Here is a 20,315-nt window from a genome sequence, read left to right on the forward strand (position 1 = left end):
TGAAGAAATTAGTATTATTACTAATATAACAATAAACATAACATTAAATGGACGCGTGTTGAATTTTTATGACAAATTATGTTTTGTTCTGCACGCGTCGTTTGCACAATCTGCGCGTCACGTAGTCACGATCTTTTTTGACCATGCCTCAGCTGAAGTATAGCCTTAAACGGTTTGACATTCTATCTGTTTTCAATCTGTCTGAAAATTAAAATGAACAATCGCCAGCACAAACTAGCGCCTCGAACTGGGAAGCGTAGCAGTGATAAACCTCCGCTGCTTTTAGATGGAGTTGTATAAATCGAAGCAGAAATAAAATTTCTCATACAAAATCGAAGCAAGGTGCTTGTATTGCTTAGAGACTGCTAGTTTCAAAAATTGGGGTCCCGATATTTACAATACATAGTATGATTGTTGTTTTCAGAATTCGATTCATATTCTCAAGACATAGGAGATGGCTCCTTGACGGGACATGTAAGTAATACTAAAATTATATTATCGTTATTAGTAAAAATTATAAAAGACAGTTATGAATACAATAATTGTGTAGTAATATGACAAAACACGATATGTCCGTTTTTCTAAATTGTTGGAGAGCAATTTTAAACTTCGAAAGTTATTCAACATATAACATATTGACACAAGTTATTTCTCCCAACCTCTAAGACGTATACATACCATATTTTGATATCTTGTAGATCTCACTGAGACGAATCTGAAGGTAGGTATATATAACCCAATTTGTCAAAAAAAATGGACATATGTTTTGCCATCTTATTACAGAATTATTGTTAACACTCTACCAAGATCTTCCGCTACTGCGACATCCTGTCGCAGTCAAACACAAAAACACACTAGACTCTTTGGACATTTGCAACTTTGCCATATAAATGTTGAACATACAGTCGAAATATCAATTCACTCTAAAATAAATACAAATAATGTTTCACAGATTTTTTGTATATGTCAGTCATTTTAGAAATTCGTATTATTTGATTTTATTGTAGGTAGGTAGTGGTTTTATTTATTTAAGTTTCAATCACCCATATGCACATATTTTTATCTGTTAAATCCTGTTTACACGTCGAGCGTCGTTGAAGGTGGTGTTTATATGCATGGCATATGTAATAATTTTTTAGTCCAGTCGTAAATGATAATATTTCTAAATGACAGCAAGTCCAGCAAGCACAAACAATGCCCAATTTCCACCCCTGTTTAAAATGCAGAGGGTCCCCATGATACATACGTTTCGAAATATAATTGACAATGACTGTTTTTTGAACCCATTTTCTTTTTGAAAATACTTGTCCTCACTATTAGGGATTTCGACCTCCACTGACCGGAACGGCTCCATTACCCTTATAGCGATCATACCACTCAGCATTAAATCAGTGACAAGCTTTAATATGTATGTTTTATTGTCAAAACATAACAATTGAGCGATAATATTAGTCAGCATTTCCTCAATCATAACTAGATCAGTAGTGTCTGTTTTGATTTGTTAATTGCGACAATATCTCTTGTAATATATTTACTGTATTTGTACAAAACGGAAGGACAATGCATGAATCCTCACTCAACTCTCTGAGTTTGTCACGAGACGCACTACTATTGTCATGAGTCTTTCACTCGACATAGTCAATGTCATTCTACTCGAATCAAGTCTCTCAGTTTATTAATATAATCAATTTTTTGATCGCATCGATCTCACCAGTACATCATTACCCACGATTATAATCTCACGTTTTCATCCTTATTGTTGTATTTATTGTATACCTCTATCGATCAATAAACTCTCCTACATACATCCATGCAACAACGACCTTTATCTCCACCTCATCATCCACTTCCAAACCCTTGAAGATTATCTCCTATTTATTTCTATACTCTGCAGTTCGTAAGGCCAATACAAGGTCATTAATTTTGTTAATTCTATTAAGTTTATTTTATTTTCTTTTGTTTGAATTGATCAATTTCTCAGGTTGGGACGGCGTTGTATGTGGCGCCAGAGCTTACGCTAACCGGCAACAAAGCCATCTACAACCAGAAGGTGGACATCTACTCTCTCGGTATAATACTCTTTGAGATGTCTTACATCCCGCTCAATACGGGCATGGAGCGAGTCAAGACTCTGGGAAATCTGAGGACGAAAGAAATCATCATGCCGGAGGAGTTTATGACGCCCGAGAACTCAAAACAGATTCATCTTATCAAGTAAGGCAATCTGCATAATAATCCCATCCATAATAGCCCTTTCATCATCATATTGCATACACACTCTTGTGCAGTGGTGCACAAACGCGGCCTGAAATGGCATTTGTTGCGACCCAAAATAAGTACTTCATCACCAAATTTTTCATTGAATATGATAAAAATCTGTGTTCGATATGTGAACAAATTATGCAGTAGCAACGGTATATAATCTGAATCGTCACTTTTAGAAAACTTAATGCTATTTTAATCGTAACCGATACTTGCTTAAGACATTTGCCAACCCCTTCTCAGTATCTATCAACGAGGCTGATTCATCATTGCAAGTAGAGCTGATCGATTTGTAGAACAACGATCAATTGAGATTGAAATATCAGGAAGGCAATCTGCAGAATTTTTACAAATATCTTCCTGAAGAGCAGTTTTCCACCCTACGTAATAAGGCTGCGCTTTGTGCAAGTCTTTTTGGAAGCACCTACATTTGCGAGCAAGCGTTTTCCTTATTAAAACTAAACAAGTTTCAACACAGAAACTGCTTGAACAATGATAATAACCTCAGTGCTGTACTGAGGATAGCAACCACAAACATTGAATCCAACATCAAAATGCTTGCTGCCAGTATGCAGTGTCAGAAATCTCACTATGTACTAAGTTCCATCGTGCAAATATGCACGTAATGCGGAGTGGAGAGTGATTGATGCTGCTGATAAAATTATGTAACTATTAAATTAAAAATAAAACATAAAATGTATATCTCATCTAGTATTATCTATCATTATTTTTCAACACTTTTACCCTTTGTGGCCTGTGAAAAATTAGAAAATGGATAAATTGATCCTTCTTTCAAAAAGCTTGTGCACCACTGCTCTAGTGGCACTCATTGCCTGCGAAGTCTACCAATTTTGATTGATTGAACACTGTCCTGTAATCTTTATACATAACATAGAGGTCATCATTGTATCTTCAATTCTGTGAAGATTTATTATTTTTATTATATATAATATGTATTCATTTTGAATAGTTAGTACAAGTTGCCAACACGTAGGTGAGCACAGGGTTTGCGAGTGTCTTGAGGGCGATCTGCATAGTCCAATGCATAAGGCACTGGCTTCTCATGCAGGGTTCTAGGTTCTATTTGTGGAGGAAATTTTTTGAAATAAGCTATGCTATAAAAGAAAAACACTTCAGTTTTGTATGAGAAATTCTACATTTGCTTCAGTATGGCTTCGATATATACAACTTCATCTAAAAGCAGCGGAAGTTTTTGACTTTGACCGCTTCCCACCAGAGGCGCTAGTTTCTATCTTACATTTTTGACAAGACATCAAATAAATGTCAAGCTGTCTAATCATGGCCCTCACAAGAGGGGGGCTGACAGGGCTCTAGCCTAGGGGCCCAAGCTCAGGGGGGCCCGGCATGTTGGTAAAAAAAGTCACTATTTTACATCGAGGTTATTACCTTGTAAAATATACAGTTGTGCGATGCAATTTTTGGTTGATGTGTGTTCATACTCGACAATTCCATAGTTTGATGTGTAAAAAAATCACCACCACCAACACCATTTGGAAAACGCCACTCTAGAGTGTCAGATTGCCTTTGACCTTAGCGATAGGTAGCGGGGCGTGATAAAAATCCTGGCCTGGGGGCCCGTGTCAGGATGTGGGGACCGTGTGTCTAATATCACAATACTCAGTTATTAATATATATATATATAATTATGTTCTGTATTTTTTAAATTCTGTCCTGAATGTTAATTCCTATTTAAGTATTTATTGTGATTTTGTAATATAGATACATAGGTACATATTTTATTCACATGAGTATTAATTTTAAGTTTCCATTTCTTCCAGATGGTTATTAAATTACGATGTGAGCAGCCGGCCGACATGCGCCGAGCTTCTTCAGTGGGACCAGTTGCCGGGAGCTCTGGAAGAGTACGAGCTTCGAGAGGTGTTGAGACACGCACTCCTCGATACCCACTCCAAAGCATATCGGTATCTTGTCACAGCCTGTTTACAACAGGTAAATATCCACTCCTTGATTACTCTTCAATTGAATATTGAAGCTAGATTTCTGTTTCATCGATTTCAATTAAGTAACTCAAATAGATTTTTAAATCTACAGGTTTCGACTTTGCAAATTGAAATAATATAAGAGAAAAGTATTTTACCATTTTAACTCCTAAGCAGAGTATATTGCTAACCGATGGAGAAGTGAAGAACTGAGGATGATGTAGATTGCGAGTTTGACAGAAGTACAGTGATACAATAGTAAAAGATAATAACGAGGTAATATAGAGTGGTAGTTCTCGATGTGGAGTGAGTTTACAAAGTGAGACATTTGCATCGATTGTTCTAGGCTTTTTATTTAACCCAACATGGTTAAAATAAAAAACACAAGTATCCCAAGCGTTTGGTGAGAAAAACATTTTAATATAATGTTACTGGGGTAAAAAGGTGCTTACTTGCAAGAAGTAATTTAACTGTGAATTTTGTATGCAAAAGAACATACAGTCGAACTTGGTTATTACGAAGAAGATGGGACCGACTGAATTTGCTCGTTATAAGCATTACTCGTTATATCATTATAAGCATAGAACATAAAAAATCTGAAAACCATCATAAAAATCCCCGAAACAAGCATCATAAACTACAAAAGAAGTTGTTTGAGCCGCCGCCGCTGGGAGGTACCTACTGACTTCCCAAAGCTAGAATTTTTTATATGCAATTTCAATCATATGCGTGGATACTTTTTCAATGTTGTCGGTGAAAACACCAATTTGGTACTTAGACACTTAACTAGTGTCATAAACGTAATCCGATCCCGGCGGCATCGGTCTATTCTACTGCCCAGTCGGATTTTATTACTTAGGGTCGAATATTTTTGCTCGGTATACCCGAGTTGTAGCTCGTTATAAAAGAGAATAAATGTATGGAGAAAATCATAAACTTAAATGTCAACGAATGTTTCCTCATTACATCCGAGATCTCACTATTTCCGTGATCGTAACAACCGAGTTCGACTGTATTATGTAATAAACAAATTATTTTTGCCTTTCTCACCAAGTCAGCGTTATACAAAACTGCTGACGGCCTGTGAACCAATGACAATTAAATAGATGATATTAATTTGAGAACTGGGTCACACGGATCATTGACAGCCACATAATAATAACACTTTTTACCATTAATGGTTGTAATAAGTCATATAAATTGAAGAACGAGTAAAGCATGCCGAATTAATCATAATACATGGCGTATAAATAATAGAGACAAGGGACGAGTTGAATTGGCATAGTCGAATTAGTAATTTTACACAGAAAAATGGACATTAAGACATAAAGTAGTTCGGAGAACTCAATCTTCTTTCAGCTCTCCTGAAACATAATGATTTTAGACTTATTGTGAATTGACATGGGCCTTCTGTCGCAGTGCTTATATATTTTTGTTATTGGCAACCAGCCGCATTTCGCGAGTAAATAAATGAATTATTTCAATTAGTTTTTTATTTTCAGCTTAAATTTTTGGAATAAAACCAAAACGAATATAATGTTGCAGTGTTGCCTTTTATAAAAATATGGTTTTTTAATTTTAGGAATTCAGACCTGCAGAAGCCATAACCTATGACTTGAATCAGCTGAAAAACAGCGGAATGTTTCACAAAAGGCCTCTTCTACTGATGACTCTTGTAAAAGAAACTGTATGTTATTATAATTATATTGTTTCTACAATTTAACTTTATATAATATTGTACAATAAGAACTGATGTATTTTTTAAAATCACATTTCCACGTCCGGTGCAACAACGTCACTAGTGCTAAAAAAATTAAATTAACAGCATCGCTGCCTCCGGCTCCGATCGGAGCCGCGTCACCACTCATATTCGGTGCCGCCGTATCCGATCGGAGCCGCCTGTATAGTAATCACGAAATTGTCATTATTTCACTGGCACTACCATTGAGTGATTTATTTCTTAGCTGACATCGTAGATGAATACGTTACCGATATTTTTCGCTAGTTGGTTTTTAATTTGTTTTTTATAGACATTTTTCGGCACTGTGTTTTATAAGGTCCTACCTACATACCACTCATCATTATCACTTATCGCATGTTCGGCAGTGGCAGCATTAGGATATTTAGAATATTTTTCAGTATGATTTTATAAAGATAAAAAGTTTTTTAGTCAAGCACATACTTTTCATAACATGGTGAACACCAAGTCTCATAAAATCAATTAGGGACCCGATAAATTTCGTTATCTCAGGCCATAAAAAATCCATAAAATAAATTGCATAACATAATAATATTTTCGAGCATTTTACAAGGGCCTTCATTCACAAAACCACTTGAATGTTTTCAATGTCTTAAGTACTGTGAAAAATTTTATAATTTACGACTTGTTATAACATAACTTATTTATAACAAATACAGTTCAAGTTCAAGGGCAGTGCCGTCAATTCTATATTATATAATAGGCAGCGAAACTGTTAATGTCAAAAAACATCCCTAATAGGTCTCCGCACCTGGTGCGTCAATGTTATAAGTGTAGTTCTTATAGTTTTTGTCAAAGGTCTCATATGTTAAATCATGAAACCATGTGACTCTATCAAGTTTACAATCTTTATATGCTTCTCCTGAAAAAAAGCATGTTTTGCACTTATGACGTTATTGCAACGGATGTGCGAATTATTTTGTTTTGTAGTGAGCATCCAATATGGATTTAACAAAGTTAGGGCCAGATGCATAATCATGTGTGACCTAAATCTGGTGATGCACAAATGGCAGCTCATAATATACAGAATTTATTTTAATTTATCCATCCTTTTTACGATTATTTAATAAACTCACACTTAACAAACTCACCATTTCAAACATTTTAACAAGTTCAAAATCAAATTACTCAAAACTAGTATTCTCCAGTTAGTGTGTTCTGCCAGAACAGAGACGATATAATGCTTTGATTTTTAATTTTTAAACTAATCTAATATGAAAGATGAATAAACTGTTGATACATAATTACTTTGCAGATTGTGAAGATATTCAAACTTCATGGCGGAGTAGAACTGGCTCCACCCCTTCTTCTACCGCATTGTCATCTTTATGAGCCTGTAGAATCCAGCGTCAGGCTTATGACGCACAGCGGTGGAGTAGTACACATACCTTATGACCTTAGGTACTTGCATCCATTCAATAATGCTGAGTCCATCAAAATATTTATGTATTTACATTGCATAAATGTAGTCTCCCCCAATTCATTCACTAATATCGTATGTTGGTTTTAGAGCGCCATTTGCTAGATACATAGTCTGGAACAGTATCAACATGCTGAAAAGATACTCTGTTGAAAGAGTGTACAGGGAAAAGAAGATATTTGGTTTCCATCCGAGAGAACTCTATGAATGCTCCTTCGACATCGTTACACCCACTCCAGGTAATATCATATTTATTATGTAATCTAGTATGTATCCTATCAAGTAATCAGTAGGTACAATAAAAAGCAGAATAATACATAATATTTTTCTATTGTTATGGCTGTTCATCATCAGCTGTGACTTGTCAGCCATCTTTTTTTCTGAATGTCAGGGTCATAAAAATATAAATGGATAATAAATTGACGAATATAATATGGTCTGTTGAATTGCTGATTTAGAATTTTATATTGAATTAACTTTATCACAATTAAATTTATTTTGACATGTTTTAAAAATCTGTGCATTTTATTAAATATATTATTATCTGATATTTAAAAGTTGATTTTTAATAATATAATTTATAATTAACTATTTCTTTTATTCAACGAATAATTCACAAGATTTAAGAATGTATCATTCTAATTATTGAACATACATAATCTTGAAAAACACTTTCTGAGAGAATATATTATAACTAATAGAAAAAATCTTTTTTTGAAAAAATAAGTCACCCCGGTAGGGAATCAAACCCTGCATCTCCCGGGTGTAATCGAAGTAATAGGTATCTACTTTGATTTAAGAAACAAAAATCGATTGCCAAAGTAGCTTGATTTGGAAGCGCGCTAATGAGTGGGTATTAAAAGTGACCAAAAGCTAAAATTTGTCGCAATTAGAATGTCACTGCGTAGCATAGAGGTAATGCGCGGATGGGGCGTAAACCCGGGAGATGCAGGATTCGATTCCCTGCCTGTGGGGTGGCTTACTTTTTTCAAAAAAAGATTTTTTCTATTGGTGATAACATATTCTCTCAGAAAGTGTTTTTCAAGATCATGTATGTTCAATAATATAATTATTTACAAAAAAAATATGCGTGTTCAATATCGATTATTTTTTTTTTATCGAAAATGCAATATGACAGGGAGACTATAAAGAATTTCAGTTCTTGTCTGTTTGCTTAGTGGAAGCCAGCGGCAAACAAATGTTGAAATTAGCCGATATACCCACAAGATTATTTGTTAGTGTTAGGTTAGGTTTGGTTATCATTCTTGAATTCATAAACTTTATTATGAACTATGAAAATTGCCACTGTTTCCGCCTGGCTTCCAGCAAACAGACTTGTACCAGATTTTCTATCATGTTAGCAAATACAAGCGAGATGTAAAATATTATCGTTGTCATTTAAAAATGTAGTTCAATAATAATTTTCATAGATGCTACTTTGAAGGAAGCCACAAAAAATCTTGTACACACTTGTCCCTTTAAAGCCAATTATAATCAGCAATCAAATTAATAATCTGTTTCTCAAAAATATTATTTGATCTATACAAATCTCAAGTCACGTCTCATCCAATTCTAGGTTGATTAAAAAAATGATTTTTATTACGAGTAAAAGAAATAAGTGACAATGAATCTTTGAACGTCGATTTCAGGCAGTTTATTTGCCGAAGCTGAACTCCTGTCCATTGTTTGCGAAATCACCAATGCATTCCCCGCAATGAAGTCAAGAAACTTGATGATTCGGCTGAATCACACAAGTCTATTGAAGGCAGTTTTGTTGAGCTGCGGAATCAAGCCTGAAAAATACAACGATATCTACACAATTCTTTCAGAATCTAGAGTAAGTAATATCCTAACACATTAATCCACTTATTGTAAATTGTCAAAACTATTTTTAAAATAATATATCCCAGACTCCTTCTCTTGCGCTGAAGTCTGGAGTGGACTATAGACGCTTCATATTGCCCGGTTCTCTTCTCTCCTTCTTCAGTCATTTACTTTTAGCGTTCGCACGACTTTCGGTAGGCCATCAAGTTACTGAAATTGTAATATGTCGTATTCAGTTTCCTTTCTGGTCTATATTGGTCTGACATTGATTAAATCTGTATTATGTAATGGTTGTATGTATATACGTATTCAGATTTTATGTATTCTTTCAGGATGGGAAGCTGTCAAAGTTTCAAGTGCAGACTCACTTGATATCGCTGTGCCTCTCCGACCAAGCAATGGTGACTCTGTTCAGCCTGATGGAGACCGAGTGTCCCGTCGACAAGCTGGGCCATATCCTCAAAGCGATCATCAAGAGGAAGGGCGAGATTAGCGCCCTCGCTAAGGAGGGACTGAGAGATCTCGAATTGATTGTTTCCAATGCGGAAGCGTTAGGAGTCAAGGTAAACCACGTTGTTTTTTAATCCATTGAAATTTTTCAATATTGCATAATAAATGTAGTGTTCATACAGTACAAAAATTAATCAACACTTTTGCTACATGATTAGAAATCTCTAGACATTCTTAGTTAGGGTTGATCCACTGCCAGATAAATGCAGCCCCTAGCTCCTCCACTCTGGGCTACTTGTCAAAATGGATGAATTTGTCGGTTTACGGGGTTTGAGGGTGACTCTGTGGTTGTTTAGTGTCTCTTGGGTACTACACACTCTATGATTGCATTTGTCCAGCATTTCTCCACTCGTAGAGTGATATGTACAGTCCATTGGTGTTTCGATAACTTGGTGACCTCTATTACATTGTGCACTCTCGTTTGCCCCCTTCTCTTTTAGTTTCTTTTGTGTTATGCACCGGTGTGTAAGGCGCTGGCCTTTCACCCGGAGGTTCCGGGTTCGATCCCGGTGAGGTCACAATATATTTATGTGATTTTCTCAAAGCCTGGGTGTTTGTGATTGTTTCACTTATATTATTAACTACACTACTGTCATTGGGGTTCATGGCCTGTTGTACGTAGTGTTAAATAAGAATGTAAAATATTGGTCGAATACTTAAGGGTTTGGGCACTATAGTCTCCAGTATGGTCTATTAATGGTTTTTAGTCATTCCCTTAATCCATTAGACCCATGCCCTGAATGGAAAAGTTTCATTTACTTACATATTTCTGTACAGATGTTATACTAATGGATTTTTTTACAAAAAATGTTTATTTATCCCAAACCATTTAACTCAACCCATTGTCTCGGTTGATGTCAACAATTTATTAGAATTTTTCTGGCATGTAATTGGATGAAACCACGCATTAATAATTGAAGAGTGACATTCCAAACCGGCCTTAGTCCAAAATTACAAATTTTCATGTTTTGATGGAATTCGATAAAGTGTGCTGAGATCTATATTCTCACTAAAACTTATATTTTACAAAAAATCCTTAGTCTAAAAAGTCTCTTAATTTTGATGTCGAAATGTGCCTTTTTTTTCTCAAAACAGCACTAAGGTAACGGTTGACTCTTTCCAAACTCGCCTAAGGATATATGCGCATGCGCAGTTGAACTCTTTTTGCTACATTTACGCTCCAAGCGGCCATAATATAATATTGTAACACGTCAGATTAGAAATGTCAGACGAAATATTAGAGAATTTGTGTTTTATAAGTTCATGTGCACATCAGTAAACTATGTTTTTATTGAAAATGATCCTACAGTGTAGTATTATTATATAATATATTATTATGCTGTATAAGTTACAATGTTTACCTTTTTATCAAAAAATGGAATAAAGTGAAAGAAATTTTATATTATTTTTATTCATTAATCATTCTAACAGACCTGTCCATGACCACATTCTATTACAAAATCATAATTGTATACACAAAAGACACTCAGCTTTACTTTATTGTGTCCCAAACTGTACTTAGTACAGACTTAGGGCCATTTTGAAAAAAAAGTCAGTTTTTGAATGAATTTTTTTGAAATTTTACTATACTTTTTAATGTTATTTATATATTATGTTTTCGAGTCTTTGAATTTTCTATGAAATTGCCAAACAGTACCAAAAAAATAAAGAGGTAAATTGTAAATCACAACAATATGATTATCTCAAAATCAGATTTTTAGACTTAGGCCGGTTTGGAATGTCACTCTTCAATTGTGTGTAAATTATTCCTTGTTCCAGTACCCGATATTAATTTCCCCGTGCATGGTGTACAATGTCCACCAGTTCTCGGGAATGATGTGCCAATTTGTTTGTGAATTGAAAAAGAAGCGCAGAAAAGGAGCTCTTGATGTCATTGCGGCCGGTGGAAGATACGATGGAATGCTAGCTAATTTAAGGTAGGCTCTCGATGGTCACAGCTCTTTCTGACTTTGTATTTCGTCAAATACAATAATATAATGAACATACATAACTTGGAAACACCTCAGATATATACCCATTAGAAAAAATTATATTTGAAAGAAAAATATGAAACTCGACAGGATTTGAACCCGTATAACCATTGGTGTCGCGCCAATCTGTGCATTAACCAATTATGCTACGACCTTCCTAATGATGACAATTTAAACTAGTATTTCATACATGAAATGCTTATTAAATTGCGTTATTATTGACTATCGATTTTTGTGTATTAAATCAAGGAGTATTAGGCCCGTTTCAGACGGGACACTGGTGTCGCGTGCGTATATAATAAGGAGTCCTTTGTATTCGAATGAAGGGGCCTTTGTATTATGTTTATGAACGCCCCAGAGCTAATGAGTCAACGCATAATTTCGCGTTATAAATTAGAACATCAAACTGGCTGCGGTAATAAAAACAAGTGTACCGGCGGCTTGAGAATGTAGCGGCCGACGGAAAAGTGTACAGGACACGCGTTGACTCATTAGCTCTAGACGTTCATAAACATAATACAAAGGCCCATTTATTCGAATACATAGGCCTTCTTTATTAATACGAGCGCGACACCGGTGTCCCGTCTGAAACGGGCCTTAATCACCTTATTACTAACTGACGCCTGGCTCTCGCCAAATATTTTTAGTTATACTTAACGTCTACTTGAACTTGCTAACAATTTTTAATAAATCATTTCTTTTATCAAATGAATAATTCACAAGATTTTGAGAGTGTATCATTCCATATACATATTGAACATACATAACTTGAAAACACCTCAGATACTCACCCACCCACTAGAAAATTATATTTAAAAAAAAATATATAAAACTCAACGGGATTTCTGCCAATCTGTGTATTAACCAATTTTAATGAATGATGATTATTAAATAAAGAGACCTCGGCTATTTATAGCATGGTCTTGATGCTTTTATTTCTTTTCAGGAAAACTGTTCAACATGCTGGGTTGGGAGGCAGAAACGATGTGACTTCTCAGGCTGCAGCTGGAATATCTCTGTCATTGGAAACTTTGGCCCAAGGAGTTTTCGGATGCAACGATGATGAAGGCGCTCTTAGTCTTATTCCCAGTGATGTCTGTGTCTGCGCCACGTCATCCACTAAACAAGCCACCAAAGAGAAAGCGCAGGTTTGTCATAATTATACTTCCATTTCTTTTAAGCTGTCCAATATTTGGGAGATGATCCGTAATATGCGCCCGACGCAAATGTCAGAATTTAGGCATTTGTTTTGATGCTTTGAATTATTTTTGGTGTATTAAATCTAAACTAAATGTACCCTTTTATTGTCACTTTCATGTTGGAACAACTATTGATTGTAATTGCTTCTTTTTCAGTGCAAGCATAGAGTTTTCTAGTGTAGTCTTCGAAAACATTGCATTTATGATTAACCCATTATATCTATTCCACTTCCCTCGATCCATCGCCAACTCTTGCACCTCCCGCCATTCCAGACCTGCAGTGTGTAGATCGCTTTTGTAGCACCGCTGCAGGGTGAGGGAAGGCCGGCCACGACGACGGAACACTTGAGGCTGCGCCACAAGGGTACGAAGTGTCGAACTCTTTGGCGGCATCCTGAACACATATCCCAGCCACGTAAAACGTCTCTTCGTGATTACCTCAATCATCGAAGGCTGCTATGCACAGAACAGATAATAAATAGACTACCGATAGGCTATACTCAATATGCCGCATGTTGATGCAGGCTTTTGAATGTGTGAGTGTCCTACGAAAATGAAGCACGCATTATGCACATGCAATAGTGTGTGTAATACACCAACATTAAATGAGCGTAAATGCATAAAAATGCATAAAACCGAAAATTCAACGTAAAACGTATTCTTGACACGTGTGTAAGTTTAACTCGGATTCTTCCTTACTCGAGTCGGTTACCTGCTATTGCCTCACCCGTTATATATTTCAGTTCCCATTATTTCTGAGTTCCCTGCTGCTGTGTCTACTATAAATTATTAATTGTTTTAAATTCATTTCCAGATTGTTAATATGCTTTGGAGTGCTGGTATCCGATCGAGCTTAATTGAGGCCACTAACATTGATGAGATTCAAGATGTCTCCCGCGATATGGCTGCAACACATATCATTATGGTTAAAGAGTCTGAGCAGGGAACCCTCAAAGTCAGAAGTTGGGATAAAGACAGGTTGGTTGGGAAACGTACTGTCAATTTCTTTGTCCTTTCAACTTTTATGAAATACTATCATATTTAATCTAATGAGATTGAAATAACTATACCGCTGTGAGGTATCAGATTGTAGGTAACTACAAAACACTACATTTTTACCACGTTTTTCTTAGCTCGTATTTTTTTTCCCGTGGTTGTTTATCCACTACATATTTTGCAATCGATTTTTAACTAACTTCCCGACTAGCTAGACATTTGAAACTTTTAGAATATATCAGAACACGATGCCAATGCATTCTTTTAATACTTTTAGCCATCTTTAAATAGAATTGAATTCATTTTCAGTTAATTCTGTTTTGTATGAAAAGTTATTTCGGAAGAAATCTGTAATCCAATCGGGTGGTCCTAGCAACTAAATTATTAATATATACGTGCGTTACTATGGTAATCAAAATGATATTTCAGTATTCTATATTTGTTTGTTGCAAAATTGCAAAAAAATGTTTCTTTGACAATTGCCTTATTTGTCCTAAATTATTAATACATAGAATTGTCAAGTTTATATGATTCAATAGAAAATTAACCCTTAACACTCGAGTGCCGCCATATCGGCGGCATTAGAAGTTTCCCGTATTACTCGAGTGCCGCCGTAGCGGCGGCACGCCAATAAAGTAATTTTTTGTAATATTTTCAGCAATTTTTATAATGCGATTTCAATCAAGTTAGAATGAATAATAATAGGTTATTACATTTATCTGAGAAAGAAGTCGGCAAAAGACTACTGCGTGCGTAATTTCTACATAGTATTTTTATCGGAATCTTCTCTTTTTTTATTCGTAGGTCGCTTGCTTGCAAGCAATGTTTTTTTGTCACATAAATTTTATTTATTGAACGTTCCCAGACTAGAGTGAACTGAAGTTGTTTGTCACGCATGATTTTGAAGTGTGTTTATTTTTTTTATTGGTTCTCGCTTGCGCAGGGGCGTCTCGTATAGTTTACAGTTTTATATTTGAATAGACTGTTTTTGATGACAATACTTACTATTATATTATGCCGATTCAGAATCTTGAGTCAAATGAGTCAAATGAAAATTATTACGTATCGATTTATTATTTTTTGAGAAATCTTTTGATAATGTGTACCGCACTGGGAATGAGTTGTTATGAGCCCAAAACTAATTTAGAAAATTTACGAGACGGCTGCTTATATTACAAGTGTATTTGAAGGCAAATCATTTGGATCATATTTACAGTCATAACTATATGTATGGACGATTTACACTTTATAGCCACTTCTCTACATACCGCTATTTCATTACGATTCTGTGATAAGCCAGGATTACATATTGGAGATTGCTTTGTGAAATACCACACAATGAAGAATTATAAATAAACTAAAAATAAGTACAGTATATTCATTATAAATCTATTTTATAGAAATAAAAAAAAAAAAAAATTTTACATTTTTTTCACCAATTAAGGTGAATCGGGGTAAGTGCACCATATAAAATGCATATATGAAATTTAAAGTGGTGCCACATTTCACAGAAGTATCACATTGCTTTCAAATTTTTATAAGAAGGATATCAACTATTTCTTATTCTAATTATTTTATCACCACAACAATATATGCTGTTTTTAATTGATTTTTAAGTATTTTTATTTAAAAAGTACGAACATGTGCACTTACCCCACTTTCGGGGTAAGTGCATATTATCATATTATTTTTATTAATTGCTCACATAAAGAAAAGGTTCAATCTCCAATGCAATAAAACGCAATAAATACACAATTTCGCTTTATTAAAATACTAAATATATATGTAACAAAGCATATTTAAAATAAAACTGGTCAGGATGGGGTAAGTGCACCTAAGTATTGCTAGTGATGGGCAAAAAAAACAAATGTAAGTAATATGTTTATTTTTTAATCTTGTTTTTCACAATATTTACTAAATGTAATAACTGACCTAAATATATGTTTAAAATTTAAATAATACAGTTAATATCAGAATAAGCAAAATTAATGTGGAAATAATAACTCACAAATCGCCTCGCCTCTATGGCATTTTTGAAACATAGTAAGTACTTTCAATGAAATATAAGGGGAAAATATACATAATGCATTTATTTATGTATGTTGTATAAACATACTTTAATAAATACAAAATGACTTATTGAATATTAAAACCATTAAAAGACATTTTAAATATGAATTCTCCTCGTCTTCCTGTTATGGGATTGGGCAAAATCGATATAATATCTGCGTCATGTACTTCTGATATATCATCAATTTTCGGGTATGAAAATACATAAAAATTATCTTTACTTAAATGCGAAACCTTTCTTACGAATTTCGCAATGATTACCTTCTTTCTTTCGTCAATTTTTAAAATGTTGCCTATATAATGTTTGAGGCTCTTCTTTGCCACAAATTTGGCAAGTATCCAATTACCAAGTTCTTTTTTTTCAATATTTAGATTTTGTACATTTATTTCCAATCGCTCGTTAATATCATTGGTATCAAAAGTATCTAACGATAGATCTTCTTCCATTAACAAATTTAGAAAATAATCACTTTCATCTTCAGAACTCGATTGCCATTCAGATTCACTGACATCTGTTTCTGACAATGACGCTACAGTTTGTAAATGTTTTTTATGATTTATTTTTGGTGCTATCTTTTTGCAAATTACTTTAGTTTTCTCCTGGAACTTCTTTTTAGTACTCATTTTATTTTTAGACTCTTCGAGCTTATCATTTAAACGTTTTATGACATCATCATACGTTATAACTTCCGCTCCATGTGAAACTTTTGTCTTTTTTACTTTAGCAGGCTCATTTCTTCGTATAGATCTTAACATGAGTTCTTCAAATGACCGTTTGATTGGCACTATTTCTGAAATATTTTCATCGTTATCCATGAAATCTAAATTAGCTGGCTTAATTATTTTGTCTTCTAAAATTGTTATCTGCTTTAACGGGTCAAGGCAGCTATTTCTTGCAGTAGAAGTAGAAGGCTCGGAATATTGAATACAATCTTCTATATGTGGTTCAAATTGTGTTTCAAAAGGTTCTGAGGTGGAAGGTATAGCATAAAATGCTTCCAAATTTTCTATTGATGAAAAAGGCTCTTTATTGATTGTTGGACCTACTGATTCTTCATCCCAAGCGTGATTTGATTTATCCAATATTTCTGTGATTGCTTGATTACTCTGATCAATACACAATTCAAAATCAGTAGTGGTTATTTGTTCAATCGTCTCTGATTTTTGAAGACGAAACTTTTCCCAGCGTGATAAAATTAGAGGATCAAAATTGTTCGTATTTATAGCGTTTCTATCTAGTGGTTGAATACCACCCTTTTTGAATCCATTTTTTATTATTTGGGGATCAAGCTTATTCCAAATATCTGTAAGTATTTTTGAAAAAATCTTTTTTGGAAGTTTGGAACCTACATGCAGCCGTTGCCACTTTACGAGGTTCTCATCCCATGCGTCTTTCATCGATTTCATTACACTCAAGTCGGTTATGCGACCGTTTTTTACCTCTTCCACTGCTTCTAAAAGTTTTTCTTTGGTATAAGTAGACGCTTTAGAAGTCTTTCTAATATAATTCCTCGGCATTTTCTTTCTGAAAAAAAAAAACCAACATAAGTATGTAGGTACTCACTTCATTTTATATTTAAAATTTGCAATGTTAAAATATTGTACTTAAATAAATAATAGTAAGTAAGTACTTACTATAATTTAAAAAGATTTGTTTAGATTTTTAAAATATGTACCTAAGTACTCACTTAAGTAAGTATTTCCCATCACTAGTTAAATTTCCTTCCATACAAAAATATTTGGGGGCAAGTGCAACTAGAGAGAGTTGCACTTACCCCAGTATGTAAAATTATGGAGGGAAGTGCATCTGGTCTTATAAGTCAGAATATCTTTAAGTATTCATTAAACAAATATATACACATCAAACTATAATTCAAATGAAAGGTACTTACCAAATTGTAGTTTCCCAGCACAAGTTTTAGTACAGTTATTGATAAATTACGACAACACTCTTGACTCGAACTTTGACATAAACCAACTGAAAAACTTTGAATGGTCATAAAAGTACCTATGTGTGTGGTGCACCTGCCATCTATGGGTCATATTGTGAATTTACTTGATTGAAAAAGATTCTTCATAGATGGCAGCATTCTAATATAATATGTATGGAAGATAGAAGGCGGAGATGCACTTACCCCGTATATGCACTTACCCCGATTCACCTTAAATGTTTTATATTGAAATTATGCTTTTTACGGAAAAAAGTCTCGAGTGGGTGGTATGTACCTATAAAAAATTTTTCGAGTGGAAAAGGTTAAAAAACATGGTTTATAAAAAGTTCTTTTTATCTTGTAATTATTACCTATTAAAGATTGTTTGCGTTCAAAACTCGCCACCGTCAAATACGCCTTACAGCATGCTTCAAAATTGTTAACGATGCACGAATATTGATGTAAATCCGGCGGCATATTTTCGAATTTGATAACGAGTACCAACTTGGTAATTCAGAAAACTCAACCGATTTTGACTTTATATAATAAACAAAGTATTATTTAAAACAAATTGATTTTCTCTTTTAATGATGTCATCAGTTGTTGCAGTGATGTATAAACATACCACAGAAATTAGATAGTTTTAACATAAAATATGACATAGTTAGAGCTACGCCGAGCGAGAGAAAACGATGCAATAGGCTTCATGTAAGAGCCGTCAGAAATAACATTAACGGTAACATTAATTAAATTTAACTTAATATGTAATTTGAGCGCAGTAGAAGAAATTGCAATCTGCCCAATTTTGAGGTTAAGTTGTTCCACTATAATAGTACCTACTATGTATAAAATAATGCCGGGTTACTGGTTTTTTTAACATCTTATCTACCCCAAAGCAATTTTTATGTTTATGTGTGTACCCTAAGTTTCGAACTAATACTACATAATATGTGTTTTATATTAACTATTACAATGCATTTCCGCCAAGAATTGACAGTTTATACAGTTAAAGTGACAAAAAGACTTTCACAGATTGACCTGTGTGATTTTTTATGTGCTTTATGTCAAAGTACTTTCACCATAGTACTTCTGTTTCTTGTAACCACAGAACAGATAATAAATAGAATTCCGATAGGCAATATTCATTACACTACATTTTGATCCAGGGTTTTGAATGTGTGAGTATCCCACGAAAATGAAACACGCATTATGCATGTGCAATAGTGTGTAGTACACCAATATTAAATGAGCGTCAATGCATAAACCGAGAGTAGTTGTCAGTATTCGACGTATGACGTATTCTTGACATGTGTTTTGATTTATCCCGTATTCTTCCTTATTCGAGATCGGTTACCTGCTTGTGACACTTTCAAATGAATGGATATCAGAGTGACTGCATCCGGTGATGGCAGATGAAATATGTGGAATAATTATTCTTTATGTGCCATTCTAGATTTCAAGAGCGCAAAGTGAACACCAATGAGATCGTAGAGTTTATGCAGCGTTTGGTGAAGACATGGAATGAAGATTCAGATAGCGGAGTCAGCAGTATGAATAGCTCTACACAGATCATGAAAAGCGACAGTAAGCATCTCAATATCTTATTCACATCTTTTAAACACAAACTACCAGAAATATCCAAAAAAATTCTGGTCAGATGGCAGTGGCGAAGGGTGACTTTTAGAAAGAGGTAAACTGTGGAGATCAGAGAAAAAGAGCACACTTGTCAGGTAACTTACGGGAAATAAGAAGATAATACTTACAATATTACTACTGATGAATAGGTGCACACTAATGACGACACACTGGTCATATGTTTCACCGCTGAATTTGTCACATTATTTAAATCACTTATGCCAGTAGATCTCCACGCAGACTTTACTTTAGCAAACAATATGCATGGTCAACAAAAAAGTTTGTTTAATGTATAACTGCCAGTTAAAAACGAATATGTATTGAAAATGTCTAATATAAGTTTTTTTGCTGTATTCAAATCTAAATGAACCCTTGGAAGGTCAAGCTTTGATAATTTTTGATTTTTGAAGAAACGTCAAACTCGGGAATGATCGCACAACAATTTTCAACTTCAATCGGAACACAAGACAATTTAATAAATGCTTTTAAAGTTGAATATACTTAAAGCACTGACAAATGGTTTCGGTACAATATGAGATAATTTATCCACATTCAAAATACAGTAATACACTGAATTTTGTAGTATAAAATAAAACTTTATCACCGTCTTTGGAATGTCAATATGACATGAACTGTGATTTGTGAACAGCATGTTGTTTGTCTATGACTGAAGTAACCTAAATAATAATCACGAAATACAATATTTATTTTTAATAAGAATTTATAAATTATATTATGTGATCGAACACAATAGTAA

General features: G+C 34.3%; 1 protein-coding gene across 2 annotated transcripts in view; it reads left to right on the forward strand.

Annotated features, from left to right (window-relative positions):
- Gcn2 (eukaryotic translation initiation factor 2 alpha kinase Gcn2) overlaps positions 1–20,315 on the forward strand; it is a 51,743-nt gene that overhangs the window by 23,441 nt on the left and 7,987 nt on the right. For both annotated transcript variants that reach the window (XM_085948656.1, XM_085948657.1), the window contains exons 15-26: positions 425–474; positions 1,982–2,214; positions 4,062–4,233; positions 5,806–5,910; positions 7,238–7,383; positions 7,493–7,641; positions 9,052–9,239; positions 9,559–9,789; positions 11,516–11,673; positions 12,674–12,875; positions 13,741–13,904; positions 19,377–19,507. In XM_085948656.1, coding sequence (XP_085804782.1) covers positions 425–474; positions 1,982–2,214; positions 4,062–4,233; positions 5,806–5,910; positions 7,238–7,383; positions 7,493–7,641; positions 9,052–9,239; positions 9,559–9,789; positions 11,516–11,673; positions 12,674–12,875; positions 13,741–13,904; positions 19,377–19,507 — 1,929 coding nt within the window. The remainder of the gene's footprint in view (positions 1–424; positions 475–1,981; positions 2,215–4,061; positions 4,234–5,805; positions 5,911–7,237; positions 7,384–7,492; positions 7,642–9,051; positions 9,240–9,558; positions 9,790–11,515; positions 11,674–12,673; positions 12,876–13,740; positions 13,905–19,376; positions 19,508–20,315) is intronic.

Source organism: Rhyacophila brunnea, unplaced genomic scaffold (genome assembly GCF_057557595.1).
Source record: "Rhyacophila brunnea isolate RB1 unplaced genomic scaffold, BYU_Rbru_1.0 scaffold_20, whole genome shotgun sequence".
Lineage (NCBI taxonomy): Eukaryota > Metazoa > Arthropoda > Insecta > Trichoptera > Rhyacophilidae > Rhyacophila > Rhyacophila brunnea.